The sequence below is a fragment of the Oryzias latipes genome, chromosome 15, assembly GCF_002234675.1.
Source record: "Oryzias latipes chromosome 15, ASM223467v1".
NCBI classification, from domain to species: domain Eukaryota; kingdom Metazoa; phylum Chordata; class Actinopteri; order Beloniformes; family Adrianichthyidae; genus Oryzias; species Oryzias latipes.
This window is the reverse complement of record NC_019873.2, coordinates 24,669,575-24,681,607: the sequence shown is the minus strand read 5'-3', so window position 1 is coordinate 24,681,607 and position 12,033 is coordinate 24,669,575. Positions and strand designations below refer to the sequence as shown.

Here is a 12,033-nt window from a genome sequence, read left to right as displayed (position 1 = left end):
GAGCTGATGAACGTGGAAAATGACAGGGAAAGAAGGGAGGAAGATGTGGTTGTTGTGGAGCAGGAAGTAGCAGAGATTGGAAAGGATGAGGTTAGGAAGGCTCTGAAAAGGATGAAGAGCGGAAAGGCCGTTGGTCCTGATGACGTACCTGTGGAGGTATGGAAGTGCTTAGGAGAGACAGCAGTGGAATTTCTAACGAGTTTTTTCAATAGGATTCTAGAGAGTGAGAAGATGCCTGAGGAATGGAGGAGAAGCGTTCTGGTTCCGATCTTTAAGAACAAGGGTGACACGCAGAACTGCAGCAACTATAGAGGAATAAAGTTGATGAGCCACACAATGAAGCTGTGGGAAAGAGTAGTGGAAGCCAGGCTTAGGAAAGAGGTGGAGATTTGTGAGCAGCAGTATGGTTTCATGCCCCGTAAGAGCACCACTGATGCCATTTTTGCTTTGAGAATGTTGATGGAAAAGTACAGAGAAGGTCAGAAGGAGCTGCATTGTGTGTTCGTAGATTTAGAGAAGGCGTATGACAGGGTGCCGAGGGAGGAGCTGTGGTACTGTATGAGGTCGTCTGGAGTGGCAGAGAAGTATGTCAGAGTAGTTCAGGACATGTATGAGAGAAGTATGACGGTGGTGAGATGTGCTGTAGGTCAGACAGAGGAGTTCAAGGTGGAGGTGGGACTACATCAAGGATCAGCTTTGAGTCCTTTTTTGTTTGCTATGCTGATGGACAGGCTGACAGACGAGGTAAGACAGGAATCTCCCTGGACAATGATGTTTGCGGATGACATTGTAATTTGCAGTGAGAGTAGAGAGCAGGTGGAGGAACAGCTAGAGAGGTGGAGGTTTGCTCTGGAAAGAAGAGGCATGAAGGTCAGTCGTAGTAAGACAGAATACATGTGTCTGAACGAGAGGGATCAAGGTAGAAGCGTTAGGTTACAGGGGGCTGAGGTGAAGAAGGTGCAGGAGTTTAAGTACTTGGGGTCAACAGTTCAGTGTGATGGGGAGTGTGGAAAAGAGGTGAAAAGGCGAGTGCAGGCAGGTTGGAGCGGGTGGAGGAAAGTGTCAGGAGTGTAGTGTGACAGAAGAGTGCCAGCAAGACTCAAAGGAAAGGTGTACAAGACAGTGGTGAGACCAGCTCTGCTCTATGGGTTAGAGACGGTAGCAGTGAGACAGAGACAAGAGGCTGAGATGGAGGTAGCAGAGATGAAGATGTTGAGGTTCTCCTTAGGAGTGACCAGGTTAGACAGGATAAGGAACGAGTACATCAGAGGGACGGCTCATGTTGCCTGTGTTAGCGACAAAGTCAGAGAAGCCAGACTGAGATGGTTTGGACATGTTCAGAGGAGGGATAGTGGATATATTGGTAGAAGGATGTTGGAGATGGAGCTGCCTGGCAGGAGGGCAAGAGGACGGCCAAAGAGGAGATATATGGATGTCTTAACAGAGGACATGAAGTTGGCTAACGTTAGGGTAGAAGATGTTCATGATAGAGTGAGGTGGAAAAGGATGATTCGCTGTGGCGACCCCTGATGGGAAAAGCCGAAAGAGAAAGAAGAAGTTTTCCTTTGTCCTAACTTTGAACTACAGCTATTTTTCAAAGAACCAGCATGAAAAATGGGAAATATTAGCAATAGACGCAGAATTATTTTGGGTTTGTTTTGAAAGACGAGCAAACAAAATCATCTATAGAAAAAACAGCACACTGTTGCACTTCTTCAAGGTTTTCCTTTTTTATATAGCAGGCCTTTCTTCATCCTTGACACACATAAGCTTCCCCTCTGAAGACAGAGAGCGAATTCAGCAGGAACACATCATGTATCTAGATTAGGCTTTACTCCACTGGTGCTTCTCTCTGATGTGCTTAATGGGTGCCCCGGGGCTTCTAGGCTCAGTCGGACAGATGGGTAGAGAAGTCCCAAGACCAATTTGAGTCCTAAATGGTTTGTCTCTCGCCATGACTTTGTTCCCATGTGACCTGGCCCTGTTCAGAGCACTTCTCTAGTTACACAGTGCAGGGAGTTCACATCAGGTGTGTTTTAAAACTGGCTGACCAATGCTGATGTGTCCATCTTCATCTCGTCGATTCCAATAGGCTAATCCAGCCAGTTTATACTGTGACACTGAGTTAGTCTACTAAACTCATAAAAGGCCCTGCTACAAGAAAATTAGGCTCAAAACTGCCTTTTTGAGTATTAATTTGTTTAAATCAGGAGCAGACGACAAAATGCAGTTTGAAAAAGCTGGTATTTGTTATGTAGAAAATCTGCAGGACGGGCCACAAGCTTCCTGCTCGGCTCATTTCGGATGCAGCAACTTGTAGACGACTAGATCCATGTACGTCTGTCTTCAGCTCAAAACTGTACAACTGGATAGCTCCAATATTTCTCGCTATTTTTGTTGCCTAGGAGCTGTAAGTCAGGGAAGGGGGTGGGGTTGCTCCACGCCACTGGTCCTGCCTAGAGGCAAATTTCTAATGAACTACTGCAGCTCTGCAGAAACTATGTCCTAGAAAACGAAACAGATTTGTTTTCATTTGGGCCGGCAAAATCATAATCAAAAGACAACTGGGGATGCTTTAAAAATAGCTCAAAAGATGTTCGGAGTGGGACTTGAAGTGTAGATATATCGAAATGCTTGTTTGACTCTTGTTTGAGCTTTTAAAAATTACATTAAACACAATTTTAACTTAGCCTATTGTGAAAATGTTATTTGGTTTTACATGGTTAACTCATATATTTGTTCTAATAAAGAAAATGCAATTTCCACTTGAACACAGAGGTGTCTAATTGCATGACTTCTTGTTAGCTCCTTTTTAAACACAATCAGCATCTCCTCAGAGAAATGTGACAGCAGATCCAGAGTAGGGCGGTAATTGTATAAACTAGATCGTTCAACTGGCTGAGCTCTTCCCTTCAGTAATAAACCATTCAATGTCATTTGAGTTAAGTTTGTTTCTGAGAAAAGCACACTTGCATTGTTCAGTTCATTATGTTTAATTTCCCTAAACTGTGTGTTTTTCTACAATGGTATAAATATAAAGTAGATTCAAAATCAGACAAAAGATGTTGTCTCTACCTGACCTGCTGCCCCCCTCCCTGTTTACCCTGACTGCTTAATCATTCACTGTTATCGCATCCTTCCTAGGTTTCACTGCATTTGCCCTGCTGGATATTTTGGAACGCTGTGTGACCTGGATGTGAATGAGTGTGAAGTTTCACCTTGCCTACACGAGGGCATCTGTATCAACATGCCTGGGGGCTTCAAGTGTGTCTGTCGGCCTGGATACACAGGTAGCTGTTGTGCCCTTAGGTGACACGAAGATCAATATGAGGGTCTAAAAAGCTTATCATGATGGCTGCTGCGGCTGCATGCTATTGAAGCAACTCTGACACAGATCTGGCTTAGTGGGAATAAGAGAGACGCCTCACAATACCTGCTTTTAATTAGCCTGCCTTCCTCTGCAAGATATAATCCTTGCTTTTTAGTAAAGCTAACAAGAAATGAATTAATGTCACCTGTTTCAACTGATATGAATTCCTGGAACTTTTTTTTATCAGCCCCTTCGGTCTCTGAGCACCATTGTTGTTTAACTTTAATCCTTTTGTGTTATTTTTCACTTAGACAGATATTGTGCTATTTTTTGATCAGGTGTATGTTTAAGTGCACTGCAAAGCAGATTGCTGTCAGCTACGGGGAAGATTAATTTCATTTGTCTTGGACACTGTACCATCAATTTATCCTTCCCTAGATGAGAGAGGAGGGGAAATCTCTGAGGTATTGCTACTCTGGAGAGCAGAACCTGACACGCATAGCTTTTATTATTAGGCCTACGCACAGCATGGTACTTTTTCCGTTGCACTGAGCTCATTCGAGGAAACATGGTTCCCCAAGAGAGCCGGCGACCAAAATTTACAGTTGAGACCGTCCCAAACCAACCAGAGCTCTGAAATTTCTTCTACTACACCAGTGGTAAGAGTTTTCACAAAAAAATCCTTCACTACATTTGATTTCTTAAGCAAAAGTATTCTTGTCGCTTTATTTTGAAAAGTTGCCCTGCTTTGTTGTCGCGACTGAGACACTAACTTGCTGCGTCACTTGATGACATTAACATGTTATTAAATTTAGCTGTGAGTGGACTCTTTCGTCTATTTTTTCTTTTTTTTTTTTTTTTGCATGTGGAATGCCAAATCAGGTTTCGACTTTAACAGTTGAAGCCTCCTAATAATAAATCAGTCCCGTGGTAGGACTGCTCACTTGTGACGCCATTAAGCTGTGATGACACTTGATTCCCGTCTGCATCAGCATCTATATTGAATTTTTATGCAAACATCTGTCTTTGTTGCTGTTGATAAATGTGACTTGAAATTGTTTTTGCCAAGGACTTGATAAGACGTTGACTCAAGACCATTTCACTCTCATTTCAAAACTAATAGAATTATAAAAGGCAATTTTTGCCATCCAACATGTTGGTTAAGAGATATAATTGATGCACAAAGGCAGAAGAAAAAAATGTCTTTACATTTCCTTGCAACAAATTGCTCCTCTAAAAGAAACTTTAGAAAATAAATCTACTTAAAAGACTTTCTTTTCTTTTAACCTCTCTGCCTCTGCTTATGTAAATCATTCACTATTCCTGCATTGAAATAGTCATTTGTTTTATTTCTAATCTATTTAAATTGTGTTTTTATTTATATCCCACAACAGGAGGTTTGGCAGCCACCCTCGATTTCAGCTGTGAAAATATATTTTTTTGAGAACATTTAGCTTTAAAAGCTCAGCAGTCCTGGTGAAATCCTTTTGAAGTGTAGTAGAAGGTGTTGTGTTGTGTTGTGTTCAGGGGTCGTAAGTCATTGCATTGACATGATTAATGTCTGATCGTGTTTATATAAATCACAGTTTAAGCGCAGAATTCGTCACCTTCTGTTTTCTCTTCTTCACCCATCATTAGTGAGCGCGCTCCCTTGAGTGATTGTACAGTGCAATCAGCACATTGTTGCAGTTTCCTCAGTCAGCACATTGTTGGATGATGATGTTCCAGCTCATACAGGAACGCCTCAGTAAACAGTCTTTTTGCTGGCTGAACATGTTACAGGACACAATGGCTTTATTTAAGAGGTGGGTTTAGTGCAGACTGAGGACTAAGAAACATATTTCCACTTAATGTAAACATTGAGATGAGTATGAAATAAGTGTGGCAGCATGGTGATGTGCTGGTTACCACCGTCGCTCTACAACAGAGAGGCTCTTGATCTAAATTCGAGCTGTTTTTTTTTGTTGAGGCTTCATATTCATCCTGTGACTGCAATTGTTCTTTTTTTTTTTTTTTTTACAAGTAACTGTGACTTCTTCCAACACTCCAAACAGTTGCACTGTTGATTACTGTTCAAAAAATGTCTCTTTGGTGAGTTTGAGCAAGTATTTAGCCTTTAGGCTGTTGAACAAAAATAAGTTTGTTTGGAAACTCTTGACAACATACTTTTATTAAAAATATATATTTCTTTAAATTTATTATTAATCATTGCTTTAACTTTTTTTTATCTAAAATATATGCCCATTCTTTTAGATATGTATATTTTCATTTCATTTATTTATTTCCTTTTCACAGCACACAACAATAAATTACACAACACTCTTGTATTTGGGGGAAATGAAAGGGGACAGGAAGGAGAAAAAAATATTAGTCTCTGCCCCATTGAACGCAACCATGAAAGGATTTTAACCAAATGTTTATCTTTGAAATGCAGAATTAAAAAATGGCTGACGATAGCAAACAACATCTGACAAAACAAAAAACAGTAGAAGCTTTTTTATACAAATATATTTTAATTTAACTCTTACCATGTTTTGAAAATCAGTATGTGTTTCAGTGCATTCATAAAGCCTGTGTCACCACAGAAGTAGTATGAATAACCGCACAAAGAACACGTAAATAATAGTAGAACATGAGCTGTGCGTGATTATTTAGCTGTTGACATGATATTCATTAGAGATTTGTGCGTCAATTACGAAATTTTAAAGTGAGATGTCTGCCGTATATGCAATATATGCGTGGACAGGTCGTAAAAAGCCACACATTTGCATGGATCTCGCAAAAATCACACACAATTGTGTAAGATTTAAGTAACAAGTGTGTATATACTACTTAAACTACACAAACTGGGTAATTCTCAACCGATCTAAAATTTTGAACAGCTCAAAGCCAAATTCACATAAAGGCCCATCAGCAGAAACCCTCACTGGACATCTGCGCACATCGACTAATGATGAACACACGATGAACACACTTATGAATTACGCTTATCACGCATGTATCATGAAAGACCAAAGTTTCATACATGGTAAATGCACAAAATGTAGTGGCTGTGTATCACGCCCTTAACAGAAATAGTTTTATTTTCTTTGAAATATTAAATATATGTTTGAAAAACAAGTGTGTTATTATTGCTCTTAATTTTGAGAGCCATGAAAGTTTTTTTTTCCTATTTTTTTGTCAGCTATATGTGGCTGCTTCATGTTTCAATTTTTATCTTAACTGGATTTTATGGGTAAGAGTTGTTTTCGACCTTTGAAATAACAGACGGCATATTTTTCAACTTGCGTTGCGGCTTTGTTTTCTGATAAATGAAACAGCTGTTTCACAAGAAAACTTTCATTTTTCTTCCTTCAACAGCAGGAAATGATAGATTTTGTGTTCCGTAAAGAGAACTTACTCTCTTTCTATATATAAAACACAGGAAGTAATAAAATCTTTCTTACTGCAGTTTGAATACATCCGTCTCAGCCCACAGATGAAGAGCGATATGAATGATTGATAATTCAGTTACTGGTTTATCACTCGATTACAAGTGTAATAAAAAAAATATTTCAGTGGAAAAAAACGTTTTTTAACCCTAATGAAAAACACATAAACTCTGCAGAAGATTTCTGAGGGTAGCTATCACTCCCAAATTCCTGATTTCATCCAATTTAAACTAAAATAATGCTACTAAATGTTTCTTAATTTTTTCATATTTCCATTCAGACATCATGTTTTTGTTTAAAAATAAGACATGACTCGTCATTTAAACAGAAAAAGAGGAACTACTGTTAATAAAATAAAAAAATCCTTGATGAAAAACAAAAAAAAGCTATAAAGCTAACAGAAAAGCATATTGTTTTTCCTATGTATTAAAAAAGTTGCTAGAAAGGAAAAATGAATTTTGGATATTAGTAAAGCCTGTTTTAATGGATTTTTTTTTCCTTTAGCATTAACAACAATGAAAAGATTCTCTATGCTTCTTTTAAGTGCATGATGTATTTGTTGCAAAAAATGTGTCTAACCGTCTTTGTAATATGATGTTATTTCCCATTAAGTACTAAACAGCATTTCATTGACTTTACAAATATGTTTTTGTAAATAGTTATCACTAAAATATCATATACTAAGGTGGAAGTGATAAAAATTATGGAAATTTAAAATTATTGGTCAGCAATGCACTGTAATGCTCCACCTGACATAACATATGTATTTGATATTCACAAAATACGAATCCTTCCAGAATAGTTTCAGACTGGTATTGTCTTAAAAAAACATGGAATTATAGTTCTATGGTTTAATTAAAATGTATTGAACACAAAAATAGCAAATACTGGGCTCCAACTGGATTCCCAAAAATGAATTTTTAAATTTCAACACTTTAGGCTGTTGATCATTCACACATAAACCAATTCAATTTCATTTTGAAATATGTACAATAATAATTATATGGTATAATAATTATAAATACCACCAACATATTTAAATATATATCCCCCCTATCTGTATATTATTTGAGGACATAGTGGATGTTGTTGATTGTAAAAGAACTTCAGTACATTTAGGTGTATTTCAAGTGAAGACAATACACCTAATTCTGTCATGTATTTTGCAATGTTGGGTCTTGGACAAGAGGCCGAGTGCAGAACACAAATGGTGAACAACTTTTGAACATGATGTAAAAAAAACTGAACTAAAATCACAGATTTCTATGTTAAAAAAAAACAGTCCTTTCATCCATGTAGAAAAGGTGGACAAAAGGTGGAGATAGTGGAGACTAAAAAATACTTTTGGTTCACCTGAACCTTAACTCAGCACTCAAGTGCATTCAAAAATGTACAAAGCCAACCACATGTTTTGAAAAATCTTCATCTTTTAGTGCGCAGTGAGGTGTTGCAAAAGTGTTAGCACTCACATGGTGTGCTTGCTACACAAAAAAAGCCCCTTTGCAGGCCACATCATAGTATCAGGAGCAAAAATGTGTGAAAAAGTACCTAAAGGTTGAAACAAAGAGCTCCAGAACCTAAACATCATTTATCCCAATTCATTAGTATTTGCGAGTTATGCCAGGATCACTTTGTGCCAACAGTTGAGATGTCCTTTAATGGTAAAAGAACAAGATTTCATACAGATACAGCAAATATTTGAAAAAATTATGTGAACCAATTAATTTAGACATCATTAACACTCACTTTTGATGGTATTTCATAAAGCATTCTTTGTTTGAAATGACACACAGAAAAACATTATATTTCTGACATCTCGACCTTGACACACCCTTTGGACAGAGGTTTCATCGTCCCTGATGTCAGAGTGAAGAGGCTGGTGAGCCATGTTGTCGTGGTGTACATTGTGGTTTTGGTACTGAGGGTCTTGGTGTGTGGCTTTTCCACATCTGTGGTAGAGAGCTCAATAATGCTTTGAAAATAATCAACAATGCTTTGAAAAAGATCAACAAGCAAGCAACTTTGGTTGCTTGCTTGTTGATCTTATTTAAACTGTGTGCAACAGCCAGGAGGAACCTTTTGAGTGACACTGGTTTTTGCTTCAGTAGGTCCCTCTTGTAGACCAGCCAGGAATTAGTGACACACAAGTCGATGATGTATCCAAACAGGGGACTGTAACATCACCTTGATTTAGCTGGGGTCTTGTACAGGTGCACCAGCATATCAGAGATATCTATTAGGCAGGGATCAGTGATGGGCATGGGATGAACTCTTTTGACTCTTTGCTCCACCGTCTGACTGTTGAAAGAGGCATGATCCCAAAGGCATTGCTAAGCAGGTTGAATCATTTGTTGTCAAATGTTGTCAAATTTTTATAAAATTGGTCTGGACTCTCGTTGATGTGCTACTTATCACAAAAATCTATATATCTGCGTAACAACTGGAATCTTTTTCTTGGCATGATGTCAGCAATTATGTTGCCGCTTGGTGCCAGTTGTCCGCCTGCGATGGGAAGGTGAAAACACCCACATATAGAGGAATTGCTAAGAAATCCTCAATTTCTTCAGAACTTGTCTTTTAGGATCTCCCAACTTCTGAGCAGAATAAAGATGTGTATGATAAGCAATATGCTTAATCACTTTAAAGCATTTTGAAGTATTGGAAGGGTGTGTGTACATCCTCAGGAGGCTCACATCTTGAATCTGGAACCTTGAACTCCTCAATGTCCTCATGCTTCCATATTCTTCTTTTGGTTTTGCTTGGGTTAGAGGGGGATCTTGAGTCAGGAGACTAGCCTGTCTCCTCCAACAAAATTGGAGGAGACAAGCTATTCTTGGTGGGGTAGAATGGCATGTGTTTGCTTTTTCTGTTCTTATGAGGTGGCAGTATGGATGATCTGGTTGTTGAAAGAGATTCTTCTTCATCCAGGGATTCAAAAGAACTGTCACCAATGCCGTTTGCATGTGTGGACTAATAATCAGGATCCTCTGTTGGGTCATCATCACTGTCATACAGATCTGCATCTGATTCATGTGGATTTTCTGGTACAAGAGCCATATGAACTTGTGGTCTTGCACTGTAGAATGTTTTAGTGTCTATCTAGTAGTTGTAAAGCAGAAGAGAACTATAGAAAACTTTTGCAACTGTTGGTTATATTATTATTGCAGCTTTTTTTGTTTAGTGCCAAGTAAATGAGCTGTAATAATCTTGATTTTTCATTTATTTACACACTAGCTGATATTAACTCAAAAATAGACAAAACTATACAGTAATATGGATTTTAAATTATTATTCATGATGTGTTAATGATTAATTTCTTCAGCACTGGATGATTTAGAAGGTTGTTTTAACTGATTTTATGACAAACAGTTCCTTTATTTAACATAGGCATGATTTTGCTACTTACACCATGAAGTGACAAATCAACCATTTGGTAGAGCATGTTTAAAAAAAAATATTAGAAACAGAAATTTGTTTATTTTTGTTTATCTATGAACATATTTCTGTTCAATAAACCCTTTACTAGTAATACCAAGTAATAAAAATATTCCTACCTTACAAATGTTCATAAAAAGAAAGAAAGTCTGTTTGACCATTTTCAAGTTGTGACTTGCTTGTCAGTCAAAGAGGTTGGGCAAACAACCATTGACTGACACAGTGCCATCTGGTGGTTTCCTTTAGCTTTGCATGCTTCTACTTATTGGTTGAGATGGCTGAATCAGTTTGAGTTAAGTTAGAAACTTCTCTTATAAAAATATAGTAACTCAAATTTTGCTCAACCATTTGGTTGAGCAGGCAGTTAAAGGGTTTTAATATGCATTTTCAGCTCCTGTGACTTATACTCCGGAGCAATTTATAGTCTGGATTGAACACACAGAAGTCAATTGAAGAATTGATCAAAACGTCTTGGTGAAAAAAAAGTTCACTAATCAATTATTATTTGTAATTTAGTGCTCGATGGGTGACGCGTCTGCAAGAACAGGGATATTTGAACACCCACCTGAGCAGAGGTTTCCGGAACCCGCCTGTTATAGCAGTAAAAGATGTCCAAAACTTGAGGCTTTCAGCTCATATCTGGTGTGCTCAGCTGTTGGACAGGACAAGTTAAAAAGGATAAATAAAAGAGCAGTGATGTTTTCCACTTCCAAGTGTTGTGTACAGATCCTTGCAACATGAAGCCATGCATTATCATGCTGCAACACAAGGTGATGTTCTTGGATGTATGACACAACAATGGGCCTCAAGATCTCATCACGGTATTTCTGTGCTTTCAAAATGCCCTCAGTCCAATGCACCTGTGTTCTTCGTCCATATACCTGCCCATACGATAGCCCCACTGTGGGCTACTCGACAACCTGATCAACTCAATGCAAAGGAGACGTGTTGCACTGAGGCAAATGATGCTCACACCAAATATTGACCGGTTTTCTGAGTTTTATAGATGTACATACACTTTTGAGTTAAATAAGCTGTCTTTATTCAGATATGATCTATTCCGACATTGAATCAATATGATACTTTTTTTTAATAATCATGCCATCCTTTTATGTAAGTCTTACTAAAACAACCTGTTTGCAGTGTGTTCTTTTCATTTTCACACCACAAAAACTATGCACTGTATTCATCTCCTTAATTATTATATTTTTTTAATTTGATTCCAAAGCTGGGGGTGGTTATAAATGTAACTGACCCAAACTTTTTTCTCCTCCAACGGTTTGTACACTTCCCTTTCCCAAGAGCCATACCATATGCATGATTTTCTTTTTCTTCAACACTTGTAGTGCCAAAGATGATTGTTTTTAAATACTTGAAATATATATAATATCAATTTTTTTATTCTACATGTGCTTCTTCTCTAGGATTGCGGTGTGAGGTTAACGTCAACGAGTGTGTTTCAAACCCATGCCAGAACACTGGAAGATGTATTGATGGGCCTAATCAATACCACTGCTTGTGTCCTGTTGGCTTTATTGGGCTCCACTGTGAGACTAACGTAGATGAATGCATATCAGCACCTTGTCTTCATGGGAGGTACTGCCTCCTCTGCAACACTGAAGTAAAAAAGAGAGCAAATTATAAAAAATAATTGTATCAAATTATATGTAATTACCCCGGTTTTACGTGCATCAAATGTTAACATGTGTCATGTGTTGGCTGCTGGGATGGCCTCACAGCTTGTCTTCATGCTGTTTAAATCACATTCGTAAATCAGTTAAAGGGTAATTGCTACTTTGGTCAAAGATTACATCTTTGGAACAGAATTTATGCGCAGCCTGTGAAGTAAAGTAGTGT

At 38.1% G+C, this 12,033-nt stretch overlaps 1 protein-coding gene across 2 annotated transcripts in view; it reads left to right on the top strand.

Moving 5' to 3' along the window:
• eys (eyes shut homolog (Drosophila)) overlaps window positions 1-12,033 on the top strand; it is a 207,487-nt gene that overhangs the window by 94,269 nt on the left and 101,185 nt on the right. For both annotated transcript variants that reach the window (XM_023963743.1, XM_023963742.1), the window contains 2 exons: window positions 3,145-3,290; window positions 11,601-11,772. In XM_023963743.1, coding sequence (XP_023819511.1) covers window positions 3,145-3,290; window positions 11,601-11,772 — 318 coding nt within the window. The remainder of the gene's footprint in view (window positions 1-3,144; window positions 3,291-11,600; window positions 11,773-12,033) is intronic.